At 40.6% G+C, this 19013-nt stretch overlaps 1 protein-coding gene across 5 annotated transcripts in view; it reads right to left on the bottom strand.

Moving 5' to 3' along the window:
• Positions 1–19013, bottom strand: part of USP34 (ubiquitin specific peptidase 34) — a 341601-nt gene that overhangs the window by 255454 nt on the left and 67134 nt on the right. For all 5 annotated transcript variants that reach the window (XM_085890368.1, XM_085890370.1, XM_085890369.1 and 2 more), the window contains exons 3-7: positions 16807–16969; positions 9892–10173; positions 9624–9674; positions 9135–9284; positions 8875–8942 (exon numbers count right to left, since the gene is read on the bottom strand). In XM_085890368.1, the coding sequence (XP_085746494.1) occupies positions 8875–8942; positions 9135–9284; positions 9624–9674; positions 9892–10173; positions 16807–16969 (714 nt within the window). The remainder of the gene's footprint in view (positions 1–8874; positions 8943–9134; positions 9285–9623; positions 9675–9891; positions 10174–16806; positions 16970–19013) is intronic.

The raw sequence follows: 19013 nt of genomic DNA, 5'->3' as shown, positions 1-19013 counted from the left end.
CACATATACTTACCGAGATATCTCACCTAAGGGACCTGAATGGTGGTTTGCGAATTTGGTAACCACAACAATATGTATATATTTGTAAGTTTCATATATTATTGTGAACTTGACAAATAACAATCTTCTGACTGCTTTGTCCAACGTTTGAAGTTCTCAATAAACTGAAACGATTGATTGAATGATTGGATTGAACAAAATTCTTTTTAAAATTCTCTCTCTCGAACCACTTCATCATTTGATGTGAAACGTCAGTTTTGATCTTGTAGTCATGGGGGATATATATATATATATATATATATATATATATATATATATATATATATATATATATATATATATATATATATATATTTTAAATTTCTGCCTGATTGGATGCATGGTCTGGCAGGCAGAATTATTTAGTATTTTGAATCGGGATTCAGGGATTTAAATCAAACTTGGTTTTAGTGTGTACTCGATAACTAGACGACCCGTGAACTCGTTGGTTTCCCGTTGTAACAGCAGTTGATAAAAAAATCATTTAAAAAAAGAAGATAGCTCCAACAAACTGTACTGCTGAGGTTGTTTGCATTGATAAAATACTCCCGAAGAGTACTTGACTGAATCGGGAATTGATTTTTTAATAATTTTTTTCGTTGCCCGATTTGAACGAAACTTGATACTGCACACCGCAGGCAAATGATGAGTAAGGTGGCCCTAAATTTTTTGCGCTATCGTGTACCGTTTTAGCTGTATTTCGAGAAAATACATACATACATAATACATACAAGATGAGAGTTTTAGTAATATATGTGACCTGCTATTGCAAAACCCGACACTTCTCGGCAAATCCCATTACGCTGTAGCAGCCTCCGAACACCAAATTTCTACCTCAGGGACCAACTTGAGATTTTAGCACGATCGGATGGGAGCATTTATTCCAGATTATTTTGGAAAAAAAAATCAACTCCAAAGCTGCTCAGAAAGTATTTTCCAATCGATCGACATTAGTTGAAACAATGGGATCGAAATGAAGAAAATTGCAGAAATATCGCTTGTACCACGGGCCAAAAGCCAATGTAAAAGATGATGTTTTGTCGTTGAAATTCTTCTGCCCGATTTCGATGCGATAGACCTAAATGTATTATACTAGATTGGAGAACCAAGAATGGTTTGAGTTGTGTATTCTTTAAACTGTGATGTCAGATATTTATTGACGTGTATTCTTCAGTATCATACATCAGAACAGCACAAATTGATGATTTTTACATTCTACTTTGAATGAAAAGTGCCTAAAAGTAAGTTAACTCTCTACACTTGTTTTGTGACTCATTCATGATCGTGGAACTGTTGCCCAGTTTCATATCCAATCTGCATTAGGCAGCCAAGTCAACATTTCCATCAAATAAGGGCATAGCAAGTGTAACCGTAGACAGTGCTTGCGACCTTTGTGTCATTAACAATTGATTTCTGTAAAATTCACTAGAGGTGTTGCTCTGTACAATCGATGTCGAGATGAGTTTGTAAGCAATCCAATCATGCCAGTGTATGATAAATAATTGCCGGGCAGGCTATAGACACCAGTGTTAAGGCCCTGTCACACCTTGACGATTTAGCCAACGTACTGTATGCCTGACGTGTGCAAAATTGGGCTGAAATGCCGGCACATGTCGAATACGTTATGGGTAAGTTTGTATACGTTAAGAGCATGCTGGCATACGTCGTAGAATGCTGGCATACGTCGTAGAACGCTGGCATACGTCGTAGAACGCTGGCATACGTCGTAGAACGCTGGCATACGTCGTAGTACGCTGGCAAACGTCGTAGTTCGCCGAGCTCTTAGACAAATTTTCCATGCTTGAAATTTCCTGACGTATGCCAGCGTATGACTCACACGTTCTGCATAATGCTGGCCATAAGTTGTAGGCACGTTACGTGATCGTTGACACACGCTACTTGTAAGTTACTCATAAGTCGAAACACGTCGAGGTAATGTTTAGCGTACTCGAAACTTATTTCTAACCGATGAGTAACGTGTTGTAGGCACGTTACACGATCGTTGACACACGTTACTTGTAAGGTACTCATAAGTCGAAACACGTCAATGTAATGGTTCGCGTCAGTGTTCCAGACTCCCTGTTTTTTTTTTATTTTTCTTTTCATCGGTATGACGGTCATGTTAACACTTCGATTTCTAGTGCGGTTATAACATAATATAATTAAAAGGCTGCCGCTCAACGATTTAAATCATAACCGTCATACCGAAGAAAAAAAAAAAACCAGGGAGTCTGGAACACTGACGCTAACCATTACCTTGACGTGTTTCGACTTATGAGTAACGTACAAGTAACGTATGTCGACGTGTGTCAACGATCGCGTAGTGTGCCAACAACTCATGCCAGCGTATGCGGAATGTGTGTCATACGTTGAGTACGTTGAGAAATTTTCAACATGCTGAAAATTTCTCGACGTACAATGACGTATGCCAGCGTACTCTTAACGTGTACAAAACTTACCCATAACGTATTCGACGTGTGCCATCTTGGTTCAGCAAATTTTTCATACGTCGGCATACGCTGGCTAAAACGTCAAGGTGTGACAGCGGCTTCACACTTCGATGTCTTGTGCGGTTATGATTTGAATCGTCGAGCCGCAGCCTATTAATAGCCTATGCCACGTGATCGTCAGCGATACGCTGCTGCGCACTATGCATAAGTTAGACTATCGTTGAGCATAGGTTGTGAACGCCGACAACACGCTCAGCATTCATTGGTGTAAGTTCTCTATATGTGATTAAAACGTTCTGTGTACGTTACTAATACGTTATGCATACGTCCAACACGTTATAATACGCCCAAAACTTAAAAAAAACATCAATAGTTCAGCGTACGCCAGCGTTTTACATACATTTTGATACGTTACCATACGCTGGCTAAAACGTCAAGGTGTGACAGCGGCTTTAGATCAGAGCATGAATTTGACGGCATGATAAACTTGCCGAGCTCTGCGATTTATATTTCACTACAGTGTTTTGATATGGTACATGTCGTACATATTTTAATGTTGGTACAATGTATAGTGAGATACCTGATTGATTGATTTTGTATTTCAAACATGCATGTCCTGTAACTGGAACCATCGAAATTCTTTTGTTTTTTTATTAACCTCCGCCATCGAAGATGGACGGAGGTTACTGTATTCACCCCTGTTTGTTACTTACGAAATCTAAAGATTTCGTAAGTATATTGATGACTTCCGTTTCTGTTTGTTTGTTTGTTTGTTTGTTTGTTTGTTTGTTTGTAGGCACGATAACTCAAGAACGGAAGAAGCTACCAATGTCAAATTACACCACATGATTCAGGAGGGTGATGGCTGGTGCTGATTAGATTTTGGTCAAAATCAGTCAAAGGTCAAGGTCACAGTGAGGTCAAACATCCAAAACATTCGATTTTTGATGGTTTGGTACAGAATCATCGTAGAAACTTCTGGTTTGCATCGCTACCTTCTCTCGAGACAGCTTTTATTCGACAAGGTCAGAGGTCAAGTTGACGATTTCGTAAGTACCAGTCGATGACTGCTTGTTTGTTATCTTGCCAAAACGAAGTTTCTGCAAGATATGTTAGTCAGCTTGTATGTTTTTTTTTTTTTTGTCTGTAATCACATATAAAAAATTCTGTAGAGCAGAGTTATCATCGGAAATTTTTGTAACTTCACATATCAGAGGCCTATAGAGGTCCCTTTCAGCACACAAAATTTTGAAGGTCAAGGTCAAAGGTCAAGGTCACTTTCTCGCAAATCAGGGGAGTCGACGAAACCCTTATTTTTGAGTAATTTTGATCGGATCGTCTTCAAACTTCATGGGAATATAGTTCATGGTCTGGCGCTCAGCTGATTAATTTTTGGTGGCGATTGGCCTTGATCTTCATATGTTTTTTTTTTTTTTTGTCTGTCATCACGTATAAATCACTCTGCAAAGCACAGTTATCATTGGAAATTTTTGTAATTTCGCATATCAGAGGCCTATAGAGGTCCCTTTCAGCGCATAAAATTTTGAAGGTCAAAGGTCAAAGGTCAAGGTCGCTATGTTGCAAATCAGGGGAGTCGACGAAACCCTTATTTTTTGAGTAATTTTAATCTAATCGTCTCCAAACTTTATGGGAATGTAGTATATGGTCTGGCGCTCAGCTGATTCGTTTTTGGTGGCGTTTGGCCTTGACCTTCATGGTTAGCGCCTGAGGTCAAACATATTTGACCCCAAGGTCAAATTTTCAAGTTTTAGGAACGATATCGTGTAATACCTCAAATTGAACACCTCGATGAGTGCTTTCTAGATCTGTCAAGCCTGAGACATTATGATGTCATTTGGTGACATTATGAGGAAAACACATATTTTTCATGGTTACTCTGTAGAACGATTCTCATCGGAATCTCTCGTAGGCAGATATTCCTCAAGGAGTCGCTCCTGGTGGATAGCAGCTCTGTTCACCCTCAGTGTGACCTTAAAGAAGTCACACATGCTCACCTTTTGGCAAGATACGGGTCACCTTGAGGGTGACATTGGTTTATTTGTTTGTTTGTTTGTTTGTGAACAGTATTACGGAAAAAACTCCTGGACAGATTTCGACGAAACTTGGTGGGGGGGATGAGGTATGGTCCAAGGATCATGCCATTAGATTTTGGACTTGGTCCAAAGTCCAATATGGCCGCTATGGCGGCCATTTTGAAAAAATATTTGAATTTTTGTTTTTGCATTTCTACATGTTTTAAGTGATTTCCAACCAAAAAAAAAAAATTTGTTAAAGAAAGAAAAAAACAAAATTTTTCAACTTTTTTTCAAAAAAATTTTGATTTTATTTGAAAAATATTTGAATTTTTTTTGCATTTCTACATGTTTTAAGTGATTTCCAACCCCCCCTCCCCCCCCAAAAAAAATTTGTTAGAGAAAAAAAAAATTTTGCAACTTTTTTTTCAAAAAAATTTCGATTTTTTTTTTTGGCATTTCTACATGCGCGTCGATCTAGTTTAGTTTATTCAATCGTGGTTCAGTAGAGTCTGATCCGTTTTGACCTACAATGAATAGGACATCAGGTTCACTTAAGTGACCCAGCAGTATTGACGGCGGAGGTTTTGCACTCCACAGAGTGCTCCCCCTCTAGTTGTTTTTTGAATTACCATAACTTTATTAAAAATTACTAAAACTTCATCATTTTTACAGAAATTACAGTCTGATATGTGTCCATTATGCCTGTGAAATTTCAAGTCTGTAGCTAATCTGGTTATTGCTGTTGCTATGGAGTGAATGTGTGCATGACTTGTGTGTGAAATTTGAATTATAAGTGAAAGTTTAAGTAGCATTATCTCGATATTGACTTTCGGTGGATGGAATAAGTAAAATAGCCATAACTTCATCAAATTTCAACCAATTCCTATGAATAAGGTTTCATTTAAAAGGAAATTCTTCACTTTATCCAGTGATAACAAAAGCTGAATTTTGATTTTTGTCACCAAGTGTTGGGTTTTGCCATTGCAGGTCACATATAGATTTACCTCACGCATGATTTTATCCTTTGGAAATATTTGTCTATTTTCACTAAATGCGGTTATTTTAAGTGGCTGTATCCGTGTATTTGTCGTGGGGTTCGAGTATAACCGCCCCCCCCCCCACCCCTGCGCATCCATTTCACTGCCCCCATCACACCGCCATTGTGCCCTTCCATGTGTGATAATCTCCGAGGATCAACGTGTCCTCCTAATAAAGAGAACGGCTCGGCCGTCCGGACTGGCAGCGTTAACGGCCTGTCACCACAAATTGGGTCAGAGGGATTAACTTTGGCTGCCAGCACCGAGACAATATCAATCATTACATTGCGTACACGTTATATTGTTACGAATCTGGCAGCCATTTGCACACAAACAGACAGCAGTCCCCGCAGTTCAGTTATGTCGATAAATACGTTATATTTAGGGTCCCATCCCCCATGTCTAACGAGAATTACATGTGTGCGCTGCGAAGTTTCTTTATAGTTAGTTTTTTTTACAACAAATCCCCTTCACTTCTTCAAACCACCGACTCCATTGCCCACGTGTTTTTGGCTGAAGGCGTGGAGGAAGCCTCCATCACTTCAGATTGAGGCTCCGCTCCGAGGAAGGGCATGGAGCATTTCCTCCAGCCAATGGGCGAAGGGCGAACAGGGCCGAGGCGATCCGGCCAATGGGAGGCCAGCGTGCCGAAAGCTACTACAGACCCTCTTTGGGGGGGGGGCTCCGAGACGCTCCGACACACCCCGCCGAGGCGCCCCATCCAATCAGGAGGCTCATGACCTGAGGGCCGGCTCCGCCCCAGCTAGATGAAGAGTTCGCCTCGTCAAGGAGAGAAGAGTGGTTGTCAAGACCAGAGTACTGCAGTCATTGTGGCCTATTGCATCTGGTCTGGCACCGTGGCTTGGTCTGCGGTCCTTTGCGGTGGCTCCTCATGGTGATGGTGACCGAGCAGCCAGGGTCGTAGGCCCGTGGACTTCGGGTCGTGGGTTCGAGACCCACCGTGGTGGGTTGGAGTCCGTTGTGACCGCACGAGGCGGAGACGTACCCGACAAGGCCCTGGTCCCCAGCTCGCCTTTCCCTCCTGGGCTGAGGGACCGAATGAAGACCCCACGGGGTCCATTTCTTTTGGGTGTGTGTGTGTGTCTGTGTGTGTGTGTGTGTGTGTGTGTGTGTGTGTGTGTGTGTGTGTGTGTGTGTGTGTGTGTGCGTGTGTGTGTGTGTGTGTGTGTGTGTGTGTGTGTGTGTGTGTGTGTGTGTGGCGTCAGTCTTTAAGTAGAATTGTTAAGTGTTTTCCTTTCACTGTACATTGCCTGCCTGATATTCGGTTGTAACTCTGCTCTGTCTCTCTTCCAGATTATTGCCCCCATTATAAATAACCCCCCCCTCCCCAATTGTTCAATGTACCAGCTCATTGTCTGTCACTTTCTTTCATTGGCCCAGCAAGGTGCGTATTAAGAATTAGGGATGCCGTGTGCAGTAAGTTGTCGTTTGGACTGATGGACTCTGGTAATTCCGCTCGGTTACACTCCTTCAGTTAATACTATCCCTCGGTTAAGACTCTTGGATCGCTTGAGCGACCCGGTTCGACAGAGTCCGTCGAGGGTGTGACTTCCCCGGTAATTTGACGACATGGGTACTTAGGTATATTGAAGTTAGGCAATTAACCCAACGGCACGCAATCGAAATATTGGCGACCACGGTCCGCTTAGGGACTCGTGACCTTTCGGACTTATCCGAGAGTCACGACATAAATTCCAGGGTGTTCGGTGGAAACGACCCTACTGCTCCCCCTGGTGGTCGTTTATCGCCACCGAACCCCAGCCCACAACAATATTCTGCCCTTATGACCATTGGTACTAAAGGTTGCTGCAAATGTGCGGCGATCGACTTATTTGAAAAGTTGCCGATTCACAAAATCCAATAATTCAGCAGCAAATGGAAGCAGTTATCGAAAATGGACTTGAAACATTACTCTTGGAACCCACTCTCATCGCTGGTCATCTGCTTGACTTGCTCGTTGGACATGCCATCATGGATACATTTGTCTTGATAAATTAACAATGGGCATATTCCTTGAACCTCAAACAATATGTCAGAACAATTACTTTGTACATTTACTAGGCATGTGCTACAATCTCACACCTGGCCTGATCATATATTTTGGCAAATGGCATCATAGCTTACTCCATGCACATATCACACAATTCCTACCCCCCTGAAAGCAACATTGCACTCTTGCATGGGCACAAGCCTTGCAGGTATTATTATTAACCTGCCACTTCTATGCCTTTGGTAGCTGGTTTCCCTCATAGGACTGTGCTTGGGCAGACCCTTCTAATGGTGTACATCAACGACCCCTCAACAGCTACATTTGGCAAAACTCTCGACCACTTTGCTGACACCCCTTTCTAAATGAACTGGCCAAGTCCTGAGGTACACAGCTGGCAGTTTTGGTCTGCGTAATGAAAGAACTGACAAAATAATTCAATTTGTATTGACAAAATTGCCAGTTAGATAAATATTTGTCCATAATAACAATGGAAAGAGTAATCATAGTATTGCTCCTTCAACGACCATCACACCATCCAGCGGGTATGTGACAAAAATATCTCATCTGCCGGGTTAATTTGGCACTAATTGGCGTCTCCGAACACAACTTCCAAGACGGGAAGCCAACAGGCGAGCCAAGCGAAGCTTGTCAACATTTCGCATTGAGGAGGTTAAGCGCAGACCCAATCTGCCCAACAGCAAGCCACCAACCAACGAGGGCCACAAGACAGAAGTACCATCACACGCATGGTGTGCACACTTGTATTACGTCCCGTGGAGCCCATCAAACCATCCGTGATGCATGCCCATTGCCTGGTGCATTCCAACAGATGATGATTTATGGAGCGTGCACATTGGCTGGCAAGTGAGGGAAATTCCACGCAGACAGACAGATGTTGATTTATGGGCTTGTTTACCAGCCTGTTTGATGGTCTCGTGATGACCCCACAATTGCACTCGTGAGCCACGCCGATTGGCTATTCGCCAAAGAAATTCCATAAGGACAGATGTGCAGCAGGAAAGGTTTAAGAACATGTGAAAGGGGGGGGGGGGGAGGTCGGGCATGTCCACATACACATGGGCGAGGTGGACTCACCTTTCACCACCCTAGTTTCCACCTGACCCAGTGATTTGGAATGAACACTTCTGCTCCAACATCTGTCAAATCTAACATCATTATTCTTTCAAAGATAAAAAGACCATAGCTACAGTTAAGACTCTTGAATTGTTGAAGGAGTTTGGGGAATGGAGGGGGGGGGCTGGGGAGAGATGGAAATATGCAGAAACTTTCTTGCAGGATACCTGATTACGAAGGTTCTGAATGGGACAATGTGCTGCATAACTGCAGGCAGATGCAACCAGATCTTGACCTGAGAACAAAAGATGCACAAATAAAGCAGGAGGTAAGAAGCTCAGACAATATATAGCTTCTCCAACTTTTACATGGCACAAAAACCTTTACCATATTTTGTGGATAATTGCTACGACACATATATCGACAGTTTTTCGAAATGAAAATGAAACGGAGTGACGAAACAATGCACAATGCCTGTGCAGCTCACATTGGAGACGATGCTAATGATCGCATGGGCGATGGGAAACGGGAGAGTATCTGGAGTGCCGTGTTCGAAGCACTCGCGTATCAGTGCCAACCCATTCTTCCCACAGAACAGGCAGACATATCGCAGCAAGTGCAGGGGAACCTCTACATCCTAATAAGACATGCATACAATACAGAGGTCAGCATTACACAAATGACTCAAAATGCGAGGGGAAAAAAATTCCATTTCATCACTCCATTTCAGATTTTGAATCGAGAACGTCTCAATGTCGAAGCTTTTGAAAAATACGTCACAAAATATTTTCCCAGGAAAAAATAATAATTAAAAAAAAAAAGGAAATACTCGCATTTTATCAAGGCACAATGTTCAAGTACTGTTCCAAAGACATCACAAAGACCCTTATTGGCAAAGGTAATAATTATTACAATCAACAAACAATTCCCACAATTACCATCAAAATTGCAAACATTTGGATAAAACTCGACTTACATTCATGTCACAAAAAGCACCCAAAAAATTGCTCTCTGTCGTTGAAATGTCCTGAGAGAAAGAAGAAACGCGTTACCATGTGCCCTCTTACCATTCCATGGAAGCATAGATCAAACACGGCTCGGTGTACTTGAGTCAAGACCACGAGAGAGAAAAATAACTTTTGAATAAACACCAATGCAATATTTAACAGAAGTACCAAGAAAACAAGAAGGAGAGTGAAAATTTTAGAAAATAATTGTCATAAGAGTCGTTTTCAATATCGTACCTCAATGGTTGCATGTGCATTGTGCTTGTAGGCCGTGTAAAGAGGAAATTGGATTTGGAAAATCTTGGCTACTGACAGCAGGAGCTTCCCCCTCTCTTCCACACTCCAGGTGTCCCAGTTTTCAGAAGTCTCGCATGCTTTCACAGAGGAAACCTCAGGTCCTTCTTTTTCGGTTTCCTGTAAATCTTCAGCAGACTCGGTACCACAGTGTGCCCTTCCATTCGAGGACTCTGTGTTTGGGTCCTTTCCTTCATCGGCCTCCTCAGACACACCGTCACTTGGCTGAAGAGAATATTTAAAAAAAATATTTAAAATAAAATTAAAGTTTTCAAGTTAACAGTTTACAAAAATCATTTTCCAATTTCGAAAAATAATATTATTAAAGATTATACAATTGCGACGATTGTAGACCTTAAGCATGTGTGGTGCGCTCAAAAAGTTATATGGACGAGATATTCACAACAGTTCAAGAACTGGAAACTTAACTTTCCTTCCGATATACAGGTGGTGGACAAAAAAAATGGAAACACCAAATATAGTGAAAGCAACGGCTTCCACACAGGTATGGCCCATGTGTTAAGCAAATAACATCCCAGCATGCTTCGGGTCATGTATATATATATTAAAAAAAAAATGTTGCACAGGCCTGGTTGCCTATAATTATGGCTAGCATCGCAACAAGATGAAACCTCAGTGACTTTGAAAGAAGGGGTGATTGTTGGGGCACATTTGGCAGGAATTTCAATGAGAAAGACAGCTCAACTTGATGATGTTACACGAACAACGGTGTCTAAGGTGATGTTGGCATGGAAATCAGAGGTAAAGACATCAAGAGCAAAGGGAACAGTGTGTGGAAGCCCATACTCCAGGATAGTCATATCCGTGCATTAATTTGAAGTGCAAGGCAAAGAAGGCGAGCAATTTCAACTTGGGGCGTGAGCAGCCAGTTTCATCAAAAACAGTCTACCGAGAACTCCAAAGTGGGATACCAGTTGGGTTGCAGTGCACAAACCGCTCACCACACCTGGAATAATGCACGTTTGCAAGTCCAGTGGTCCAAAGAGCACAGGCAATGGACAACCGAGCAGTGGAGAAATGTGATATTGTCAGATAAATCATCCTTCACCATGTTCTCGACAAACGGACGAGTGCAAGCGTGGCACCAACCTAAAGATGTCTACAACCCTGAGGGCTTGGTTCCAACAGTGAAGGGTTAGGGTGGTTCTCCAATTTTGCGGGGTGCATTTTCCTGGCATGGTTTGAGTGCATCATTCCCTTAGAAGGCAAGGTCAATGCCAATCGCTATTTAATGGTACTGAGTGATCATCTTCACCGCACGTTGAAGAATTTCTTTCTGGCCGGGAGAAGCGTCTTCCAGGATAGCGATTCCCCATTCACAGAGCACGTGTGGTCACCTAATGGTTTGATGAGCATGACACTGATGTTATCCATATTTCATGGCCTTCTCAGTCTCCACATCTGAACCCAATCACACATTTATGAGATATTCTGGAACGATGCAGGAGAAAGAGACTGTTTATCACCTCCATCAAACAGGTGAGTCGATTCACTTTCTCATGGAAGAATAGTGCCGCATCCCTCCTGCAGAATTCCAGACGCTGGTGGACTCTACGCCATGGCACATGCCGGCTGTACTGGCCACACATGGTGGCTGAACACCCTATTAAGTGACTTTACATTGGTGCTTCCATTTTTTTTTGTCCAATACCTGTACGTGTATATAATTGGCAACATTTTTTTTTTCTAAATTACATGCAATACTCTGCAAAAGCATGGGTTATTCCAATGATATTCATACTTTCGAGTTAATTCATCGAATTATATATCAGTGATAGTCATATGTTTATTATTGTAAACTAACCGCCTTTATAAATGCACATGAAACAAACTGCTAAAGTAAACAAACTGCGAAAGTAAACTTTTGATTCAGAGAAACAAAAGAATGTACGGTTGTGGCCAAAAATATTGGCACCCTTACACTTTTTTCAAATAACTCACAATTTTCTCAAAAATAAGTTGAAATTGACAAAAGTATTTGTTCTCCACAATTCTTTATTTCACTGTTAATATTACAGAACCTTTGTTTTTGATTCACAACTTAATATATCATTTTAAATCAGAAAATAAAAAGAAATGGCATTGACAAAATTATTGACACCCTCGACTTAATATTTGGTAGCATGGCCCTTGGACAAAATATCTGGAGTCAAGCGCTTCCTATAACCATGAATGAGCTTCCTACACCTCTCTACTGGCAGTTTGGACCACTCTTCTCTATTTTTTCTGTATATATTTTTATTTTTAACCTCCGCCATCGAAGATGGACAGAGGTTACCATTTTCACCCCTGTCTGTTTGTTTGTGAACAGTATTACGGAAAAACTCCTGGACGGATTTCAACGAAACTTGGTGGGGGGATTAGGTATAGTCCAAGGATCATGCCATTAGATTTTGGACTTGGTCCAAAAAAAAATTTTTTTTTTTTTTTAAATTTCGATTTTCTTTGAAAAATATTTGAATTTTTTTTTGCATTTCTACATGTTATAAGTGATTCCAACCACCCCCCCCCCAAAAAAAAAAAATTTGTCAGAGAAAAACCAGAAATTTTGCAACTTTTTTTTCAAAAAAATTTTGATTTTTTTTTTTGGCATTTCTACATGCACGTCGATCTAGTTTAGTTTATTCAATCGTGGTTCAGTAGAGTCTAATCCGTTTTGACCTACAATGAATAGGATATCAGGTTCACTTAAGTGACCCAGCAGTATTGGCGGCGGAGGTTTTGCACTCTACCGAGTGCTTCCCCTCTAGTTTTACACCGTCGAGGCTCGTATGAGAGCTAACACATGGAAACGTACAACAAGGGCAGCAGAAGACAAGTGGGGTGGGAGAGGGAAGGAAAAAAACAAAACATTGGGGAACAGAGACAGGAGAAATGTGGAAGGGAAACGGATAGGGCGGGTTGTGCAAATTGCTCCAGTTCTCCAAGATTAGAAGAGTGCCTTTTTCCCAACTGCTGTTTTCAGATCTCCCCACAGGTGTGAATGGGATTTAGATCTAGACTCATTGCTGGCCATTTCATAACAGTCCAGTGTTTTGTCTTGAACCATTCCTGGGTGCTTTTTGAAGTGGGTTTGGGATCATTGTCCTGCTGCAAGACCCATGATCTTCGACGGAGACTCAGCTTTCTGACACTGGGTTGAACATTGCACTCCAAAATGCCTGGGTAATCTCCTGATTTCCTGATGCCATGCACACATTCAAGGCACCAATTGCCAGAGGCAGCACAGCAACCCCAAAATATCACTGAACCTCCACCATGTTTGACTGTAGGGAAGGTGTTCTTTTCTTTCTTTGAAGACCTTTCTTTGAAGGCTTCATTTTGTTTTCTGTGAACTTATAAATGATGTGCTTTCCCAAAAAGCTCTAATTTGGACCCACAGGACATTCTCCCAGAAGGATTTTGGCTTGTTCAGGTATGTTTTGGCAAACTCCAGTCGGGCTTTCATATATATATATATATATATATATATATATATATATATATATATATATATATATATATATATATATATATATATATATATATATATATATATATATATTCGGGCAACGACGGATCGCATATACGACGGATCTGCCAGCTCTGAAAAAAAAAACAAAAAAAATGAAAAAAAAAAATGTAGCTGAAAAATTCCTATCACCGAGTGATGAAGCTGACGTAGCGCTGCCAGTCGTATAAAAATAGCACGTACAATTATGTACGCTATACAGTACATAATACTTCATAATGATAATAAACGACAGTGTGGCCCCTGTTATAATGCGATCGTTGAGGTCCATAAAATGTCATCGCGAAAAAAAGCAGGGTCGTGCTAAATTGGGATTCAAGGAAATCGGCTTTCAAACTGAACCAATGTTTGCACGTTTACCTTCTCGCAAGTAAATTACGTTTGAATTGAAGAATTCCGCGAATAAATCGTTGTTACATTCGAAATTAAAACACAAGTTTCTTTTTGGTGAAGCTTTTCATGTTGTTAAAACAATCGCACTGTTCCGAAAATATATATCACAATTGACAGGAGCTCGTTTCTTCATTTATAAATTATAACATCGATGCAATGATTACATGTTTATAAAATCCAAACGCTATTTATTCATCTTTCTATAATCGATGCGAGAGGCGATTGTAAGCTACTGCTAAGAACACCAATGGCCGTCATGAACAGCACAAAGGTAAAACTAACGTGACTTCAGTCTCTCTTGGATGCGTGTTACAATTGCCGACAGTATTCAGTACAGTAACATGCTGTACAGGTTTGTATCCGAGGAGCAATAGGCTATACCATATAGCCTAGGTGTGTAGTTTTGTGTAAGTACGATGTTCGAAAACGAAAACGAAAAAAAAATAAAATTATGTTCGCACAACGACGACGTCGCTTAACGACGCGTTTCTCAGAACGTAACCCCGTCGTTAAGTGGTGCATGATTGTATATACATACATATATATATATATATATATATATATATATATATATATATATATATATATATATATATATATATATATATATATCAGCAGTGGGGGTCCTCCTGGGTATCCTGCCATCAAACCCCCATTCACTGAGTTGGTGACAGATGGTGCGAGTTGAAACAGTTGTACCTTGTGTCTGAAGGTCAGCTTGAATGTGTTTGGCTTTCTCCACCATTCGAACAATCCTTCACTGCAATCTTCAATTAAGTTTTCTCTTGCAGGCACATCCAGGGAGGTTGGCTGCAGGTTGGCTACGGCACGCATGTTCTACCGGATCAGGCATGTGCTTTACCGAGTGCCCTTCTAGTTTTATGTGGTATTTATTTTATTTACACATTTATTTCAATGCCAACATGCTTTATATATATACAGTAGACTAGGTGTAAGTCGGCAGTGTGTAACTCGTCACTTCGCCTAAGTCGGCAGCGTCAAAAAGTCCCGAATTTATCTCATGTTAAATCCCTTTGAATAAAGGGTCATCCCTCTGTAAGTCGTCATCTCTAAGTCGTCAGATGTTGTCCATTCCCACGTAATGGAAACTCAAGTAAATTACCACTCCTAACTCGTCACACGGAACTGCTGCCTCGTGAGAAGCCCGATTTCATGGAATCGTGATGCTCGCTCATTGGTGTACACCGCCAGTGATAGGCTATTTATAACTGCGTACACACGTTGATTGCACTGCAGACAGGACAAAGGCGACTAAGCATAAGCTTACAACTAAAACCTACCAAGAAAAATACGACATTATCCAGTTTTGTGAGGCAAATCCACTGATGAAGAAAACAGACATAGCTGAGAAGTTGGACATCAAACGGCAGACATTGAATGATATCTTGAAGAATAAGGGCAAGATATTTGGACAAGTGGAGAAGATCGTGAGGCCGGTGGGAAGTGTGAAATGCGTGAAATGTGTGTCCTTTGAAGATGTCGATGACGTGCTCATCATCTGGTTTCGGCAAATGTCGGCTCAGCCAAATATTCGGTTTCGGCCGATTCGGCCGATTCGGACAAATATTCGGCCGATACTGTCTTTCGGTGGAGGATTGCCCAGCCAACATCATGGAATACAATGACCGGTTTGAATCCTTTCTCATGCACCAGATTCCCAAGAGTTTGAGGCATTCAAACATAACGGATTACTTTGCGAAGCAGTAAAGGATCGATCGAGCTTAGTGTTGAAGTCCGATCATGGTTTTATCTTGGCTTGTTTTGTACATTACCGCACTCACTTACACATGGGCATTGAGTGGTAATCATCACCACAATGACTGTGTGTCATGTAATTTGTCACCATACCATCACCGATGGTATACGAGTTGTCTTGCAGTTGTTCATTATCTTTACTTTTGATAAACTGATTCATGAATTCCATCTTTACTTGATCACTTTCCAACTCACCAACTCACCCCCACCTATGCCCCGAAGATTGTGTTTTCCTTTTGGTACAATAGCCGGCTCTCACACATATGTGTCCAGGCCACGCACGATTTCATCCTTCACCCCACAGTCATCATGAATGTTCACATAAGCGTAAGTCGTCACATTTCTAAGTCGTCACTTTTTTCTCGGTCTCGATGGTGACGACTTACACCTAGTCTACTGTGTGTGTGTATATATATATATATATATATATATATATATATATATATATATATATATATATATATATATATATATATATATATATATAAATTTTTTTTTTTTTTTGTTGCATGTATATTTCATTTGTGATGTGTTTATTTCTGGCCACCGCCGACCTTCCTCAATATTTCATCAAAGCCCAGGAACCGATCACCCCCTCCCCCCCTTTTTCTCATTGGCCCTTGGTGTTCACTATGGTGGTTTTAACTCTCGTGGCATTTTACAGGAACATAACCCCCGTGATATTTGAGAGTTTACTGTATTCACTAATTTGCAACATTTATTGTGGTTCCTTGTAATTCACATTAATGTAACTGGTGTTGATTACTTCAATATTTTATTACAATTTACTGTACAAAAATCCCAAACTGATTCCTGCATATTTTCTTTGTGGAAAATGGATATTATACTTGCACATGATAATATAATATGTAAAGCAAAAAATAAAAAAAATTAATTTCTGAATTAATTTTATATACTTAAAGGTAACTGTGATATTAAATTAACTTTCACAGAAATTTGTATTATCTACCTGTTGAAAACTTCTAACTTCCAACAAATATTTAAAGGGGGATATCATTCCAAAGGTAAAAATTATCCAAACTTTTGCACAGTACCGTATAACTGTACATTGAAAGAAAAAAAAATACATTTGCCTGTCTTGGGATACTCGTGAGTATCTCATTCGCACATCCTTTTCAATGCCCCATGTAGTATACCTCAAGCACGCTGTGCTGGTCCACTTGTCCACATTCGTCACCAGCAGGAACCAAGCCATCACGAAGGTACTGAACCAGGCTCACAGCCAGGCGGATAAGCTCCATGACCAGCTGGCTAAAACCCTCGAGCGTCTTGTACTCCTTGAAGCAGCAAAGGCACTGTCTGTTGCATTGGAAATAAATAAATAAAATCAATGAATAAAACAAATAAATAAACAAACGACAGATGTTGTGTATGGCATAACACTTGCGAAATCCAAATAAAAAAGTTGCCAGCAATTTGGCAATTTCTAAAACTTGACCAATCAAGTGTTTTACGTGATGATTGCTATGCAAAACAAATTTTGCCGATAAATTTTCTAACTGCGGCCTAACAGGTGTTTTATACATTTCGGATGGCCTTGACCTTGTAAGTTTCAATTCCATTTTTTGAAAAGTTTTTGAGATGTTGCAATAATAAAATCACGAAAAGTCCCCCCATTTGATTAAAATTGGATGAAATTGGTGTCAAGAAAACCATTGACATGTCAAAATGGCTAAATCGATCGTTCTGATTTTTGGTGAACCAATTCAGTGACTCAGTTTGCAAACCAGATTCAAATTATAAATCAATCGGATGAAAAATGACGATTTTGGAAATTCGACCTTGAGGTCCTAATTTTTGACCTTGACCGCTTTGCAAAAATGGCTGACTGGAAGTAATCGACCAACCACTGGTTTTAAAGTGCTAGTCAAGTCAAATGTAGGGAAGTAAACCGGAAGTCTCAATAATGACTCTGCCAAGTTATCGCAAAATGTATGTCATTAAACATGACCTCACTGCAACCTCGACCTCTGACAAGCTCTAACTGTTGGCTAAGTTTCATGACTATCAGTATAGAATTGTGACCTGTTGGCGACTGACAGACAAACAAAGCAGTTATTGACCGGTACTTGTGCAAGTCGCTGCGACCTTGCACTTTGCAATTCAAAAATTATAAGCTTCAAGCTTTTGATTGGTGAATCAATTCAGTGAACCAAAATGCAAACCCTGTTCAAATTTAAAATGAATCGGATGAAAAATGACAATTTTCTGAGACGTTGACCTTTGAACTTAAAAACAATAGGCATAGCTTTTGACAACCTCCACCAGGTGGTTAAGTTTTGTGAAGATGGGTGTAGAATTGTGGCCTGTAGGCGATTGACATACAGACAGAATAATAGACTCCACCAACCAAGTCTTGTGAATCTTAGATTTCGCAAGTTACAAAGTGGATCGCTCTCAGTTTATCTTTGAGTCTCAATGTAGAAGTCCCAAAAGTAGTTCAGAGGGATAATGAGTTAGGCTGTCTCTTAACACAGTAGTATAAATGTGAAAAACAAAGCAATACAATCATGAATAAAAACATTCTGGTTGTGTTTGGACTGCTGAAAGAATGCCCCGATAGATTAGAGCAAATTATTACACGAGGATACATACAAGGAACTGAGACGCAGAAGGAGGCCATTTGGCTGATCAAGCCTGCACTACGTCTAAAACTATTCCAATTCAATCCAACAGTTTATCAACTTAAATTAACTCGGGGAGGGTGTGTGAGTGGTGGAGGAGAATGGATAAGAATAGTGGGGAAAGCATAATCACGACCAGAGTGTACGTACGTACATACGCACGCACACACAGTACCTCCTATTCCTAAAACATAATATGATTGTAAAGATTGCTGTAAATGATGTAAATTTCACAACATACTATATTTAACGATTTAAATTGTGAACTTCAACACATAGTTCCCTTACCTAAAGTAAGAACCTGAACATAAAGCAACAGATTGGTTTCCCGACCGCATGGATCATCAGCTGGGCACCGTTCTTCCTCGAGGTTTCGATCCTTTCAACCCAGAACCTCTCCAAACAGCGGATCCATAACCTCAGTCATGGATCCACATCAGTAGATTACGTACATCAGTAGATCCACAGCCTCAGTTGCGTCCATGCAGTGAGTCAATCCATAAATGTAACATCAATAATCAGACTCTACTCGCTCAAATATTTAATGTACGATCACATAATTACAACTCTCATCCACACATTCTATTTCATGATAATACATTAAATCATGCACATCTTAGCATAAATACATGTCCACGACCCAGCACAACCACCACCCACCTCTGGATCAAACTGTTGTTTAAATATTAAAAACGGTTATTACCTCTGCCACCGAAGGT

The sequence above is a fragment of the Eptatretus burgeri genome, chromosome 7 (assembly GCF_056783735.1).
Source record: "Eptatretus burgeri isolate ZD-2024b chromosome 7, Ebu_testis_v1, whole genome shotgun sequence".
Taxonomy (NCBI): Eukaryota; Metazoa; Chordata; class Myxini; order Myxiniformes; family Myxinidae; genus Eptatretus; species Eptatretus burgeri.
Note: the sequence above shows the minus strand (reverse complement) of the source record. Positions and strands in the feature narration are given on the sequence as shown.